The sequence below is a fragment of the Dipodomys merriami genome, unplaced genomic scaffold (genome assembly GCF_024711535.1).
Source record: "Dipodomys merriami isolate MVZ:Mamm:240054 unplaced genomic scaffold, mDipMer1.0.p SCAF_77, whole genome shotgun sequence".
In the NCBI taxonomy this organism is placed as follows: domain Eukaryota; kingdom Metazoa; phylum Chordata; class Mammalia; order Rodentia; family Heteromyidae; genus Dipodomys; species Dipodomys merriami.
In genome coordinates this window covers 6,312,501-6,328,763 of record NW_027206368.1, presented here as the reverse complement: position 1 = coordinate 6,328,763, position 16,263 = coordinate 6,312,501, and the positions used below count along the sequence as shown (strand labels likewise).

General features: G+C 44.4%; 1 protein-coding gene across 1 annotated transcript in view; it reads left to right on the top strand.

The window, feature by feature from the left end:
- Positions 1 to 8,251: 8,251 nt before the first annotated feature.
- Positions 8,252 to 16,263, top strand: part of LOC138818508 (uncharacterized) — a 69,749-nt gene continuing 61,737 nt past the window's right edge. The window contains exons 1-3 of the mRNA XM_070009429.1: positions 8,252 to 8,338; positions 8,622 to 8,706; positions 8,898 to 9,016. Coding sequence (XP_069865530.1) covers positions 8,252 to 8,338; positions 8,622 to 8,706; positions 8,898 to 9,016 — 291 coding nt within the window. The remainder of the gene's footprint in view (positions 8,339 to 8,621; positions 8,707 to 8,897; positions 9,017 to 16,263) is intronic.

Here is a 16,263-nt window from a genome sequence, read left to right as displayed (position 1 = left end):
GTAAAATTGATCATAGCTACAACAAAATAGAATTTCAGAAAATAATAGTCTCTTTACACAAATATCTGATTGGATAAGTTACTAAGGTCATCACTTCATATTATGTTTGTTTATCTTGATGGAACTGAGCTACCATGATATCCATTGATGCATAGACCTACCCAAGTAATGACAACTATTTTAAGTGGTAGGTATAGGTATAGTGACCTTATGTATTTTCTGCTATCATAAGACACCATTTGCTTTTTTGGAAAGTGAAAAATTTTACCTTTGTCCTAGGCACAAGGCACATGATCACTTCATCCCTTAGAGAGATCTATTGCTTCTCTTCACATTACTGTGTTTCTCCCTAGAACACAAAGAGCATGACCAGGCTCAAAGAAGGAAGACAAATTTTGCACATGGTCATGGTGCTTCCTTCCTCTAGTTACTTTATCTGAAGGTCAAAGACCTACCTCCCCATAATTGCCTCCTGTGTCAAATATAATTTCATTAATTCACCCACATTTATAATAGTGTAGTAATAATCATGATTGATTATTGAAAATATTGACCTTTCAAGTAGTAGATTGTTAACCATGAACATAAAAGCTCATGGCCCTCAGTTCAAGCCTCAAGACCAGCACAATCAAAAAGATGGAAAAGATTTACTTCCATGTTACAGAATAGGATGAAAACAAAGCTACTGATTCTGGCATAATTTTAATTAGCCTGGGTGAAAACGATTCCAAATTATCTATCCATTATCTGAAATTCAAGCTCATCATGGAAAATTTCACAGTTCGAAGAAAAGAATAGGAAAATCTGTATGTATATGGTGTGATCTCCAGGATGGTTTATATAAGAAAAGCAAGGTGTAGCCCAATGCACTGAAAATTGCTATTCAAACTTGAAGCTGAAGCCAGAATGCATGTTCGAAGCACACTGCATTGTCTGCCTTTTGCTTAGGGGTAGAAGAGAGAGAGAGAGAGAGAGAGAGAGAGAGAGAGAGAGAGAGAGAGAGAGAGAGAGAGAGAGAGAGAGAGAGAGAGAGAGAGAGAGAGAGAGAGAGAGAGAGAGAGAGAGAGAGAGAAATATATTCAGTAACAAGGGACAAGAGGGTCATTGGCTAAACCAGTGTTTCCCTTGGTGAAAAGCCCAAATGAGTTAGCATAATGGAACTTTTCCTGAATATTGAACTTAAATTCCAGCAGTACTGAGTTCTAATACTAATTCTACTCCTAACAGCCATAATGACTTTTTCCCTTGCTGCTACCTAACACAATTGTTATACATGGATTGATTTATGTGAGACTGGGATCCATTTGCCTGCCTATCATTGAATCCTAGCACCTGCTAAGGAACCTGGTGTGTGATAGGTTGGTTTATGGAAAAAGAACCTTCTTTGTTTTTGTGCTAGGGCCTTGCTACTTTCACTTCACTTTTTCTGCTCAAGACTGGCTCTCTACCACTTGAGCCACAGTTCCATTTCTGATATTTTGGCAGTGATTGGAGATGACTTCAATGGACTATTCTGCCCAGGCTGGCTTTGAATCTCAATCCTCAGATCTCAGCCTCCCAAGTAGTTTAGGATTACAGGCTTGGTCACCAATGCCAGGCATGGTAAGTTATTAAATATGTGTTGAATAGATGAGTAAATAAGTGTGAAATGGGATGGCTTATTAAGTTTTCTCATCTGGAAAATGGAAATAAGAATAGAACCTACCTAGGATTTGGTGGGAATTAGTGAGGTTATATCTGTAAGTGCTTCCGTCTTTCCTGTGTGTTCCTTGATCTCAGAGTCTGAAAAAGTCTTAATGGCTCAGCTCATCCTCCACCTTCTGATCCCAGCCAGGCAGATCCTAGGTCAACGTCTAGCCCATAGAGGAGGTGGAGGCCAGTCCAAAAAGCATACTAGCCACAAAGCTAAATAGACATTTTAGAACAGGGTGCCAACCAGGAATTCTTTCTGCAGACATCTGAAATATGTCTGCTAAAGGGGAATTATAAATTTCCATTTATTAGGCAATAAAAGTCAGCATTATTAGGTAATTTTTGTGTGGGAGCTCAGTTGGAGTAAAGACACAGATAATGTCAGGGGTTGACCTGGGTCACCTCTCAGCTCCACTTTCTTCTGACTTTTTCTCAGAAAAAATTAGGGGCTTGGCATTCTCACTCTGGAAACTGAGGAAAACTGAGTAGAACAACAGGATAAGGTAGGGGTGATTACAAGGGATAATGTAGTCACATTAGACTAGAAACAGTATGGGCTGCTCAGCCCTAGAACTGTCAGGTGCTGGGAAGGGCAGTGATGGAAACCCAGAGACAAGGTAGTTTCAAGAAGGTTGTGTGAGAGGATCTGAGACATTGCTTGTGGACAAAGCCAACCTGTGGCATAATTCTAGATAGAGATCTGGAGAAAAAACAAACCGCCACCAACAGAACATCACTTTACTGTGGCTCTGAGCCCATTGTGTCCAATGACAGTAGAAAAGACTTCTGTGCATGCATTTGTCAAGCGAGAGATGAGGGGAATCTGGGATAGAACACTTGAACTTCTGTCCTATGATTTTAATGAGTCAGAGAGGATGTGTTAGCTTGAAGTAGTCTCAGTTTATGATCAAAGGGCAGATTCAAGAGCTAAATAACAGGATATCAGGAAGCAGTATGGTAAAGGGATACTCAGAGACAGGTCTTTAGCCAGGCATCAGTGGCTCATGCCTGTAATCCTAGCTACTCAGGAGGCTGAGATCTGAGGATCATGGTTCAAAGCCAGCCCAGGAAAAAGTCCCAATGAGACACTTCTCTCCAATTAACCACTCAAAAACCAGAAGTAGTGCTGTGGCTCAAGTGGTAAGCACTAGCCTTGAGCACAAAGGGGCTCAGGAACAGCACCCAGGTACTGAGTTCAAGCCCCATGACAAAAAAAAAGAATAGGTCTTCACACTGATCACTGGGGTAATGTCATGAACTTCCTTATGTCCTGTTATCTATCACAATTCTGTGTAAACACAACAGGGCAAACACACAAATCAGCAGGTTTCTGCTGGCATCAGGTTTTCCCTGAACATACCATTCCATCATGCTTTCTGCAACAGTCTTAGTTCCCAAGGGGCTCCTGGCCACCACAGGAAATCCTGGCCCTGACAGCCGCCCCCCCCCACTCCTTCCCCCTGCCTCAAAGGCTGAACCCAACAGGAAAACAAAACAAAGAAGCTCATGGAGGAATTCTGTATGGTCTGTCTGAGCCTAAGCAAGATGTCCTGGATAAGCCTCACAAGGGGACTTGCATCCAATGCTGTCTCATCTGACTGGAGAGGCCACTATTTCCTTGAGTTAGTCTACATAACACCTGCAGAATTGCACCTCTTGTTTCATATTTGCCTTCTGGAGTCCAGATTCTCCCCTCTGGACTGATCCCTGTAGCCAGAGAATAGTGTTCTGATTGGCTAAGCCAGGTGAGAGTGGAGTCAGTTCTGATTAGATTGGAGCTGTCTACTTTCCTGGCCACAGTTTCCTAACAAGGACCAGTCTTATCTTTCTGTGGCTCCTACACTCACCAGCCAGTTGCTATCCAACAAATTCAATCTTTTCATCCACGGCAGACCCCTTATTACCAGCAGAGTCCACCATGCACGGCTTTCTGTATATCCTTTGACATTAGAGCCAGAGCACGATCTCTCTGGTCCCATAGAAGTTTGCTGGAAGGTGCGACCTAGTGGAATGTCAGCTGACCTACTGCTTAAATGAGAAGGCCTAGTGGTGTTTTAAAGCTCAGAAAACCATTGGTGGGGCAGTGACCTCTAAAAATGACTATTGAGAGAAATCACTAGGCGATAGCTGGGTCAAGTTACAGCCTTATTGATTTGTTGGCCTGGGATAGAGGGTGAACAACTAGGATTTGTTTTGTTTTGTGTGTGTTGGTGCTAGGGCTTGACCTCAGGGCTTAGGCACTGTCCCTTATCTTTTGTGCTCAAGGCTAGCACTCTCCCATTTGAGCCACACTTCCACTTCTGGTTATCAGCTGGTTAAATGAAGGTAAGAGTCTCAGAGATTTCCCTGTCCTGGCTAGCTTTGATACACCATCCTCAGTTCCCTGTCCCCTGAGTGCTAGGATTACAGGTATGAGTTAAGCCACCAGTGCCCGGCTTAACACCCAGGGTTTTTGGCTTTTATTTTGCCAGTCCTGGGGCTTGAACTCAGGGACTGGGCACTGTCAAGCTTCTTTTTGCTTAAGGCTATGCTCTACCACTTGAAACACAGTGCCACTTTTGGCTTTATATTTACATAATACTAAGGAATCAAACCCAAGACTTAATTCATGCTAGGCAAGCACTCTAAGGTGGTTCAACCTTCCCAGTACTATATCCAAGGTTTTTAAGTCCTTATGAGATTCTAACATGCAGGACTGGGTCCTGCATAATATCCAACTCCCTCATTTATAGGGGTGCCCATGGAAGGGAGATACTCTTAAAGAAATTCAGATTGCTAGGAAGATTCTTTTGACTGGCACTCCACATCTATCTTTAATTTGTACTTTGTTCTTCCTCATACTGAAATGAAAAGTAATTTAACAGGCAACACTCTCTTTTCTAAGTTCTGACAATTCTGTGATAAGGCCAAGAGGCTGGTTCTCTTTATATACCTAATGTCTGCAGCTGACTCTACTGGTTGATGTATCTACCCAAAGACACAGACTATTTATTTGAGATTTGTACCCTTCTCTGTTTGGTTTTTCAGGGACTAGTCTCCTTGAGGCATCTTACAGTATCTTTTTTCTTGGTCGGTCATGGGGCCTGAACTCTGGGCCTGGGCACTGTCCCTCAGTTCTTCAGCTCAAGGCTAGCGCGCTACCATTTCAGCAGTGCCACTTCCAGCTTTTTCTGCTTATTTGCTATTGAGGAATAGAACCCAGGGCCTCATACATGTAAAGCAAGTACTCCACTATGAGCCACCTTCCCAGCCCCTCTTGCAGTGTTTTGATTGAATAATTTCCCTTTACAGTTGGCAGGTTTGGTTGATTTAATTGGCATTGTATTGTGGAAATAACAAAGTAGACTCCAGGAGACAGAGAGGCAATTCCCTGAAGGTCATTTCAAATGCATACCCTGAAAGTCTATTATTTTTATTCAAAGTAGGAGCTAAAATGCCACTAAATACAGACTCTAGAGTCTTGGTCTCTGTCTGACCCTTTAATTCCCATCCTGCTTTGCAAGACTGTGCCCCAGAAGTTTAAATAAAAGACTTGAAAGAGGTCTGTGAATGTGGCTAATGGTAGAGTGCCTGCCTAGCATGCATGAAGCCCTGGGTTCAATTCCTCAGTACCATACATATAGAAAAGGCCAGAAGTGGTGCTACATAGCTCAAGTGGTAGAGCACTAGCCTTGAGCACAGAGAGGCTCAGGGACAGTGGCCAGGCCCCAATTTTAAGTCCCAGGGCTGGCCAAAAAAGAAAAAAAAAGACTTGAAAGAGCTGGGACCTGGCAGCTTATGCCTGTAACTAGCTACTCAAAAGGCTGAGATCTGAGGACCATGGCTTAAGGCCAGCTGAAACAGGAAGTATGGGAGATGCTTATAACCAAGTAACCGCTAAAACACCAGAAATGGAGCTGTGGCTCAAGTGTAGAATAGAGTGATAGCCTTGAACAAAAAAAGCTCAAAGACCTGAGCTTGAACCTGAGTTCAAGCTCCAGGACTGGTGGACATGCACGTGCATGCCTACACACACACACACACACACACACACACACACACACACACACACACACACACACAAACGCAGTGCACGTGCTTGCCTACACACACACACACACACACACACACACACACACACACACACACACGCAGAACCCTAAATGCAATTTGTAAATAAATGATTCTAATTCTTAAAAGGCTACCAATTGTATGACATGCTATAAAAGGAAAATTATATAGCCAGCAAAAAAAGTTATGTACCCCATAAAAAGATCAGTGGTTGCCACAGGTAGGGTTGGGGAAGGAGGAAGAGGAATAAAGAGGGAAGAATAGAAAGGATTTTTTTTGTTGTTGTTGTTGATGATCATGGGGCTTGAACTCAGAGCCCTGTCTGGTTTTTTGGTGTTTAATTGGAGATATCTGTCTTACAAACTTTCCTGACTGGGCTGTCTTTGGACTAGTAGCTGGGATTACAGGTGTAAACCAGTCCCACTGCGAATTATATGTGAGAGCCAAAACCACCTGGCTGCAAAGAATTTTTCTTTTAGGCCAGTGAAACTCCATACAATTCTGCAATGGTGAACATTTCATTACACAATTGTCCAAAGCCAATGAATGTACAACACTAAGTGTGAACCCAAATGTTCACTATAAAGCTCTGGATAATAACATGTTAATTACTGTAGTTAATAATGTAGTGAGATAAGAATCTCACAGACACCCAGTGTTAGTGGCTGAAGCCTGTAATCTTAGCTACTCAGGAGGCTGAGATCTGAGGATCAGGGTTCAAAGCCTGCCAGAGCAGGAAAGTCAGTGAGTCTCTTCAGTTGATCACAGAAAAGGCCAAAAGTGGCTTTCATCAATGTTAGCATGCATGCTTTCATGAGTGTGTGTGGGAGGAGGGGTAGAGGAATACAAAACATTTAAGTACCTTCTCCATTTGGTTGGGAACTTAAAATTGCTCTAAAAAATAAAGGCTACTAAAACCAAACAAGAAATAGCAAAATGTACACATGGTCCTCCTCATGAGGCTTACAGCCCAATCGGAAAGCCCAATGTCAAGTGTTACACAGCAGCCATTAATGGTGTGCCCTTGAATAAGCAAGCCAATGTTAAAAGTACACATAGCAGGGTGTGCTGGCTCATGCCTGTAATCCTAACTACTCAGGAACCTCTGGTTGAAGGATCTTGGTTTGAACCTGGTCTAGACAAGAAAGTCCAAGTGACTCTTATCTCCAAATAAGCATACATAAACACACTCACACTCACACACACACACACACACACACACACGTGCAAGCATGCCAGCAATGGAGCTGTGGCTCAAGTAATAGAGTGCTAGCTGTAAGTGCGTGCATGCACATGAACACACACACAGACACACACACATAAAATGTAAGAAGTGGGGTAGGGGAGATTTTCTTTTGTGCAAGGAGATCAGGTTTCTCCAGGAATGTGTCAGTAGAGCTTGGTGAGCCCAAAGAGAGGAGGAGGACTCACTGGAGATCCAGAAGACACATGTTTTTTCAGGCTTGCTTTTGGCTAAGCAGATCTCTGTTCCAGCCTGGAAATCACACCATTACACTCCTCCTTACTTAGTAGATAAGGAAATGGGGGCTAAAGATTTCTGATGATTAGGTGGGAAACTGGAGACACAGTCTGTGAATAAGCAGTTTGTTAAACAATATTAAAAACAAGCCACACACTGTGACTCATGCCTGTCATCAAAGCGACTCAGGAGGCTGAGATCTGAGGATTGTGGTTCAAAGTCAGTCTGGGCAAAAAACCTTATCTTCCTTTAACCAGTTAAATAACAACAGCAATGAAAAGCCAGACATGGAGGTGTGGCTAAAGTGGTTGAGTGGAAAACTAAGCAAGACAGCAAGCCCTAGTACCAGCACACACATAGACACACAATCAATTAATCAATCATTAATTAATAAAATACGTTAAAAACATGTTGACCCATATACAAGTGCCTCTAGCCTGGGGGATCCACTCTTCTTTCACAACCCCTTGGCTCAAGGCTTTGGCCTCATTAGCTTGAGGTCCCATGATGAAAGGCACCCAGTTGGTTCAGCATGCACCAGTCAGCGCCCAACAACCCAACTCCTACACTTTTTCACAGCTCCTCCCAGTAGGGGAGCAGGGGCAGAGCGGGATATCCCGCTCAGGAGGGGGGAGACCTAACGTTGGATGTCAGGGTTGCCCCCGGGTAGACTGAAACCCTTCATGAAAGGTGGAGGTCAACATCTACAGGTGTGTGCTAGGAAGTCTGTAAGAGGGTGTTGCAGGCCTGGTGGCTCCACTGTGCCCGACATTGGTGTTGGAGGCGGAGATAACCCCCCACGGTGGTGACTTAGAGGTAGTGCAGCTCAGTTGGAGCTGGGCCAGCGCCTTCGGCCACTCCTGCTCTTGGAGCTGCTGCCGCATGCATGGGCATGGGCACAGAGCCTGGAGCGGGCTGCGCAAAGGGGCCAGCAGGAGGGGTGGGGCTGACTGTCCCCTGTGAGGCAAGGAGAAGTGGCTTCTGCAAGCAGTGGCTCTGGTACTGGCGGCCCTGATCTTCCTGCCCAACATGGGGCTATGTGGGCTCTGTACCAAGCGGCAGCTTGACAGCATCCCAGGGAGGTCGGGAGCAGCAGCGGTCCCCGTGGTTGGACAGGTGAGTGCCTTGGGTGTGGTGGGGCTAGGGATGCTCCCGCCCCCCTCCCCCCTTCTCTGGTTTTACTTCAGACATTCAGCTCCTTCTCTCTCCTCAACCTCCTGTCAGTGTCCTCAGAGGCAGCCCCTGAAGAGTCTGCCCTTCTTTCCATTCCCACCCCCCCCAGATGTGGCAAATTGAGGCTCTGAGGACAGGGATTTGTCCACTCTGCAGAGTCAGAATTAGAACCCAGGGCTCTTAGTGCCAATTATGTAGTCTTATTTCTATTTTCCATACTTTACAGTCTGTCCGCCTTTCCATTGCCCTCTCCTGTGGTCACACCTGGTCCAGCGTTCTCTTTCTGAGTAGTACCCTCTTTGCACATGCCGGTATCCCCAGGGTGTGAGGCTTTCTGTAGGACCGGTTCCCCCATCACTTCTGCTCCCCTCCCTCACCCCCACCTGGTGATCCTGCTGTTTTTACTCAGGTCAGTCCCTTTCACGTTTTGCCATTTGCACAGGGACCTGTGGAACACCCTGCCCCTTTTCCCTATTCTTTCGCTGTCCTATTTTTATGTCAGGTCCTGTGAATTCCTTGGGGAGTGAGTGCAAAGATCCTCTTGGAACTTCCGGTCCCTTGGATGGGGTGAAAAGTCAATTTCTGGTTCTTGAGGAACATGCCACCTTTGACCCTCCCGGAGTATAGAGGTGTCCTGGTGGAAGGATCCCCCAAAATGTCCCAGAGTGCTGTCCCCTGAGGGCAGAATCCCACATACCTTCCTTCTCTACTTCTTTCTGATAAGATGAGATATATCTTGTAGCCCAAACTGTGATAATAATTGTTTTTGCCTCTTTGAAACTCACTCATGTCTCACGTGTGTGTACATGCATATGGACTAAATTGGCATTTTTCTTCATGTGCATGTGTGTGCATGCTCAGATCATGGCTCTTGAATTCAGGCCCTGGGTGCTGTCCTTTACTTGTTTTTCACTCATGGCTGGTACTCTACCACCTAATCCACAGCTCGACTTCTGCCTTGTTGGTGGTTCATTAGAGATAAAAGTCTTACAGACTTTCCTGGGTGGGCTGGCTTAAAACCAGGATTCTTAGATCTCAGCCTCCTGAGTAGCTAGGATTACAGGTGTGAGTTTCCAGCTCCTGGCTTGGATTAACATTTTCCTGCTCAATCACATCACTCTACCTCTCTCATCTCCTGGCAAATCTATGCATGCTTGAATTGCTTTGTATATTGGGACATTTCAGATATGCTTAGGGGATTTTTGTGGTCCATGGGAAGTGGGTAATGTTCATATCAGGGTCAGAATTGACTGTTGGCTGCCCTCAAGGGAAGAGGCTGACTTTTTGAGGTTGATGGGTTTTCCTTTCTCCTCAGTGTCAGGCTGCTGCCTGGCCATTCTGGTATCTTGAGCACAGACAGTTCTTTGCCACAAGGTGGATCAATTGGAGCTTAACAATTGCTCTAGTTAATTGTTGCAAACCATCCAAGAGGAGTTGGCTTGATCTTTACGGTACATATTAACTGTTCAGAAACTGAGGAAAGTTAGCAATGGCCTTTCCTAAACCCTGAGTTCAAACCCTGATAGCCAGCCTAGCCTTTTCCCCGTTAAATTCTGTGTCTTGTATGTTTTTCTTTCTTGAAATCTCCTTCAATTCCTATCCTGTACCAGTATCAGGGTGAAGAGGCCAGAGCTGTGTTAGGCTTTGTCATTAACTTTCTGTATGTGCTTATCATCCACCAACTCCATCTTTTGGTTCGGTTGCCAGCATTCTGTGATGTGATTAGTAAGTGCACACAGAGCTACTGCTTTTTCCTGGGCTTTTGTCTTTGACAGCCTCCCTAGGTTCAGGGGTTCTATAGTGGCAAAGCCCCAGGCAAAGGGGGTGTGTCCTGCCCAAGTGCATGTCTCCTGTGGAATAGCTGTGACCAGGTCTAAAAGAGCTCTTGACAGGCTGCCTTTGCCTAAAGAAAGTTGTCATATTTCAGTTAAGGCAGGTGCCAAAGAAGTTCTGATTTTCATTTCCTATAGACCTAGATGTGTAGAGAGGAGGCCAAGGTTAACTGCCAGTTTGGCCTGAGCTTTCAAAGAAAATTACTCACATGTACAAGAAGGTCTTGATTGAATAAAGCAGACTTTGGAGCAGAAAGAGTGGAGAGCAACAGCTGGATGGATGTTCCTTGGAACTCTGACCTGCAGTGTGTGGATAGCTCATGGGGCAGTTTTAATTCTTGTTTAATTTCTTTTTCTCTGGAATAGCATAAAGAGGAGGAGGACGAAGTGGTGAATGGGATGGGTGTTTCAAGTCTTGTCAACTGGTTGTTCTTCCTTTACAGAAAATTTCTCCTTCCTGGGTGCAGCAAACAGCTCTTTTGCAATGATAGGCTTTTCTAGGTGCTATAGGATGCAGCATTCAGCTGCTGCCTTTCAGGAAGATCCTGCCAAATTTCCACACAGCCCTTTCGTGTTCTATTCTCTTTGTAGAGGCAGAGCCCTGGGCTTGGCCTTCCCAGTTAGATCCTTGTTTGAATGGCAGCTGGCCTCGAAGGAAGAGGCTGACTTTCTTCCAGTCCTCATTCCACACTATCCCTGAGCATGCATGTAACACATCATGCTGCTGTCTGGGAAATCTGCTATCTGGAGCACTCTGCACCATTATGAAGCATTGACAGTTGGTTCTAAGATCAGTCTGTCACTCTGGTAATTGTTGAGAACTTTCCAACAGTACCTCCTCATTGATCTTCCTGGCAGAATTAACCACAGAGGCTCTGGAAGGAAGTCTTGACAGGACTTTTGTCCTAAAGAAAATTAGGTTCCTTGTGGATTTGAGAGAAGTTTATCTGAGGGCAACATGCCCACTATTTGAATAGTCCTCAACTCTTTGATTCCTCCACTGAAGATTAAAAGAGCATTTAGCTGTCATCTGTTAGAATGTAAGTCACAGAACTGCCACCCAGTTCATCCTCAGTGTATCTCTGGAACTGGGCAAGACATCTGATTTATAAAGGACACATAATGCTTCTAGGGTTTCTGAATTCAAGTGGTCAGACAGCTGGCTTCTTAGAAAGCTGCAAACCAAGTAGGAAAGCCAGCCATGTAAAGAAATACCTCGAAGTGAACTTGGTTAACTGGAAATATGTCCTATACCAGTTAATTGCTTCTAATGACGTTTGAGCTGTATGACCCAGTTGTGTGCATGTCTTTTGTATTTTGCGTATACCTGACCTTCTGCATCTTGTACTTGGATCATAGTCAGAAAGAGAAAGACTTGAATGAGACTTTTGCTTCTCCAACAACCACAATGGCATGGGGAATGGAGGTAGCTTTTGTAACCTTTGTAGCATGTACAATTCAATGGGGAAAGGATGTAGTCTCTTGTAGTTCCTGTGGCCAAGAAATGCATCGTGGCCTCAGTAGGTGAAGATATCTTGACATAGTGTGTTTTTTAAGTACACAGCACATGTTGTAGCACTTGGAAAAATGGATTTTTGCTGAGTGAGTGTTAAAGTGGGAGGGAGGTGCTTGAGAAGTCACTAGTCCATTATGGAAACAGGCAGAAAAAGGGACATCACTTACTCGAGTTCTCACAGGAGGAATGCAGACATGAACGCAATGCTCTTCAAGTCATCTGTGTTCTGCTGCAAAGACTTTCCCTCGTGAGTCAAATTTTCATGCTGCAGTTTTGGTAGCCAGTACTTAATTACACCATGTGTTGCTGGAACCTCCCCACCCAACACACACACACAAACACACACACAAACACACACACACACAACCCTACCTTTTGTGTGTTTGTGTGTGTGTGTGTGTGAGTGTGTCTGTGTGGGTATGTGCCCACACATATGTCAGTCCTGGAGCTTGTACTCAGGGCTTGGGTGCTGTCCCTGAGCTGATTTTGCTCAACGCCAGTGCTGTACCATATGAGCCACATCTCTGGTTCCCAGTAGGTTCCCTCCCAATTTTAGTACTTAATTGGACACCAGAGTTTCATGGTCTTGTTACATGGGCTGCCTTTGAACCATGCATGATCAATAGATCTTAGCCTCCTGAGTAGCTAGTGATACCTGACTTTTTTGCAGATCCATTTTTGTAAATTTTCTTTCCAGCCTCTTTACTTTATATTATTTTTGGTGGTACTGAGGTTTGAATTCAGTGCCATGCATTTGCTCATTTGCTTGCTTGGCCAGGCTCTACCACTTCATCCACACGTCCAGCTTGCAGAGTCTCTCCCCCCCCCCCCTCTTTCTCTCTGTTTTTTTATTTTTTATTTTTTGGTCGGTCGTGGGGCTTGAACTCTGGGCTTGGGCGCTGTCCCTCAGCTCTTTAACTTAAGGCGAGTGCTCTACCACTTGAGTCACAGAGCCACTTGTGGTTTTCTGGTGGTTTATAGGAAATAAGAGTTTCATGGACTTTACTGCCCAGGCTGGCTTTGAATGGCGATTCTCATATAGCAGCTTCCTGAGTACTAGAATTACAGGTGTGAGCCACTGGCTCCTGGATTCTGGTTATTCTTTTGGGGGGGGGGATCCGGTGGTGAGGCCAGAACTCTGAGCTTGGGTGCTGCCCCTCAGTTCTTCAGCTCAAGGCTAGTGCTCTACCACTTGAGCCACAGCTCCACTTCTGGCTTTTTTATTTTTGCTTATGTTGTGCTCAGGAATCTAACCCAGGACCTCAGGCATACAAGGCAAGTGCTCTACCACTGAGCCACCTTCCCAGCCCCTCTGGTAATTTTTATATGTATTTTATTGTACAAATATTGTATAGAGGGATTACAGGTACATGAGTAAGGTAATGAGTACATTTCCTATTGAACATTATTGTTACCTCCTCCTTTGTTTATCCCCTACCTTCCCTTCCCTCCCCACCTCCCTCAGCTCCCCCTCCACCTCCCTCAACTCCCCCTCCCAGCGAAGTTGTGTCTTCTACATCTCATTGTTACAATGGGTCAACCTGTATCCTTATTTAAGCATTTTATTATTTCCTTTCCCTCCTCAAATTACAAAAATGTATTTATGAGATGCAGGGCACTGGAATCAAATACAGTGAAAACAGGGAGGAGAACAAAAAAAACATAGTACATTATAAATACGTTAAAAACAATAGCAAGAAAGGAAAAATCACTGTGTCCCTATCTTGGTGGTCCTTTTGCTTAACATCATCTTATATGGTCGTATGTACATAGCTTTTCACCTTTCCTGCTTGTCCTAGACATATACTAGTTATTTAAAATAAGGGAAACCATAGGACCTATGTGTCTTGGGGCCTGGCTTACTTCACTTAAAAAATATTTTCCAAGTCTTTCCATTTCCTAACAAATGGGGTGATGTCATTCTTTCTGATGGAGGCATAGAATTCCATTCTCTCTCTCTCTCTCTCTCTCTCTCTGCCCCCCTCTCTATATATCATATTTTGTTGATCCATTCATCTACTGAGGGGCATCTGGGTTGGTTTCATATTTTAGCTTTGTAAATAATGCTGCAATAAATATACTTGTGCTGGTTTGCTGGTTAATTTTTAAGATGAGGGTTCGTGAATGTTTCTGCCCTTGCTAGCCTTTTTTCTTTTCTTTTCTTTTCTTTTCTTTTCTTTTCTTTTCTTTTCTTTTTTTTTTTTTTTTTTTGTCGGTCGTGGGGCTTGAACTCTGGGCCTGAGTGCTGTCCCTCAGCTCTTCAGGTCAAGGCTAACACTCTACCACTTGAGCTACAGTGCCACTTCCGTTTTTCTGGTGGTTTATTGGAAATAAGTTTCACGGACTTTCCTGCCTGGGCTGGTTTTGAACTGTGATCCTCAGATCTCAGCCTCCTGAGTAGCTAGGATTACAAACGTGAGCCACTGGCGCCCAGCTTCCTTGCTAGCCTTAAACTGTGTCCTCCTGCTCTCAGTCACCTGAGTTGCTAGAATTATATGCACTTGGCTTATAATTTTTTTTTAATTTGGTTATATTGAGGATTAAACTTGGGGCTTTGCCCTTGCTAAGTAGGAGCTTAGCACTTACTCCATGCCTCTAGCCTTATTTTGGATTGGTTATTCTCAAGGTAGGATCTCATTTTATGCCTGCAATGTGATTTTGTTGCTTCCTTTTGTCACTGGGAAAGATAAACATATGCGATTGTGCTTCTCCCATAGCTGAGATATCAAGCATGCCCCACTGCTTCAAGTTATTGGTTGATATGAAGTCTCTCAAACTTCTTGTTTTGTTTTTTTGACTAAGGCTGACTCTGATCCTTCACTCTTTACCTCCTCCGTAGCTAGGATTACATGCCTGAATCACCATGCTTGGATTTACTTTTAAAGTAAGGGAAAGTATAATAACCTGAAGGACTTCAATAGGAAAGTAGAGAAAGTAAATCACACGTGCCATGTGGCACTGTCGCTGCTATGCATAGAAAGTAGGGCCAGTTCACTATCAGATGCAAGTAATAAATTGAGCCAGTCAGGCTTAAATGATTAAGAAGACCCACTAGCTCTAGTTGGCTTCAGGTATGGTATGATCTGGAGGTTTGTGGGACTGTCAGGGCATGGGCTTTTTCTCTCTGAGTTCTCTTGGTTCTGCCTTTATCTTAGACTGAGCACTCTGTCCTCCTCTCATCCCTTCTCACCTTGGTGGTAAAATATGATAACGCTTTCTGATATTATATCCATATGCAGAACCTATAGGAGAGAATCTGTATCTGTGGCCTCTGTAGAAAAGACAAGAAATGTCTTTTCCTATTATCTTAGCATGATCTGTTTTAATCTTATTGGTCCACTTTGGATCTGATGTGTTTATTATGATAGGATTCATTCACCATCACACTAGTCAGGAAGATGGGCTGTGCTGGGTGACTTATCCTACCTTAGAGCTAGGGATGGGTTTGGGCCACCCCGGTCATATGGAAAGAGCATTTACACAGAGAGGCTGGCTACTCCTGGTTGTGGGGGTGGGAAAGATAGTTGAGAAGAGGCTGACAGATGTCCATGCCGGATCCCTGCCAATATCGTGGGGACTAGACTTGACCCTCAAAAGGCCACCCCTTTGCCACTCTAGCCCTGTCCTTGTGGAGCACTGACCCTGCATCCTGTAGATCAGCACTCTCTGACACCCCTGGGCTGAGATGCCAATGGCATGGCCTCAGTTTCTCACTGGGCAGAGCTTGGGTGTTAGGATTGCCAGCCTTGTTGCCTCAAGATGAGTAGTTGAAAGCTGTCTTCATTGAGAATTATCTTGTCAGTTCTGTGGCTGCCTTCCTCTCCCTGCTTTGAGAGTTGCCGCTCTCTCATATGCATGCTCACTGAAAATCTCTTGAGCTGAAAAAGAGCTTCTGTCTCTTCAACTTCCAACATCCCCTCCCTCCCCCATCCCCCGCCCTTCCTAGCTGGAGGAGGTGGAATGTTCATACTTTGAAAGCTAGAGGAAGCTAAACAATTCTGCTTGCTGTGTGTGGGTGGGTGTGTATTTATCAATGTGTAGCTCTTTCTCCATGTGGCTCTCTTTCTCACTCTTTGATCTTTCCATACTTCCTGTTTGCTGCCCTCTGCTGAATAGAGATAGGAGAAGGAAGGGCCAAACAAAAAGCAGCCCCAGTTTTTCTTCTTTTTCTTGGGTTTTTGAGAAGTTGTAGCTGTGAATGCAGAATTTTCCTCAGCTTTCTTAGATGATGGAAGACACAACATAAAATACTACTAGTAAGAATCATAATGAGGAGGATATATAATTTATATGTCTATTCATTTAGCTCATCACTTCTTTTTTTGTTTTGATTTTTGGTCAGTGGTGGAACTTGAACTCTGGGCCTGGGCGCTGTCCCTCAGCTCTTTAGCTGAAGGCTATTGCTCTATCAATTGACCCACAGCCCACTTCCTGTTTTCTGGTGGTTAATTGGAGATAAGAGTCTCACAGACTTTCCTGCCCAGGCTGGCTTTGAACCCTGATCCTCAGATATCAGCCTC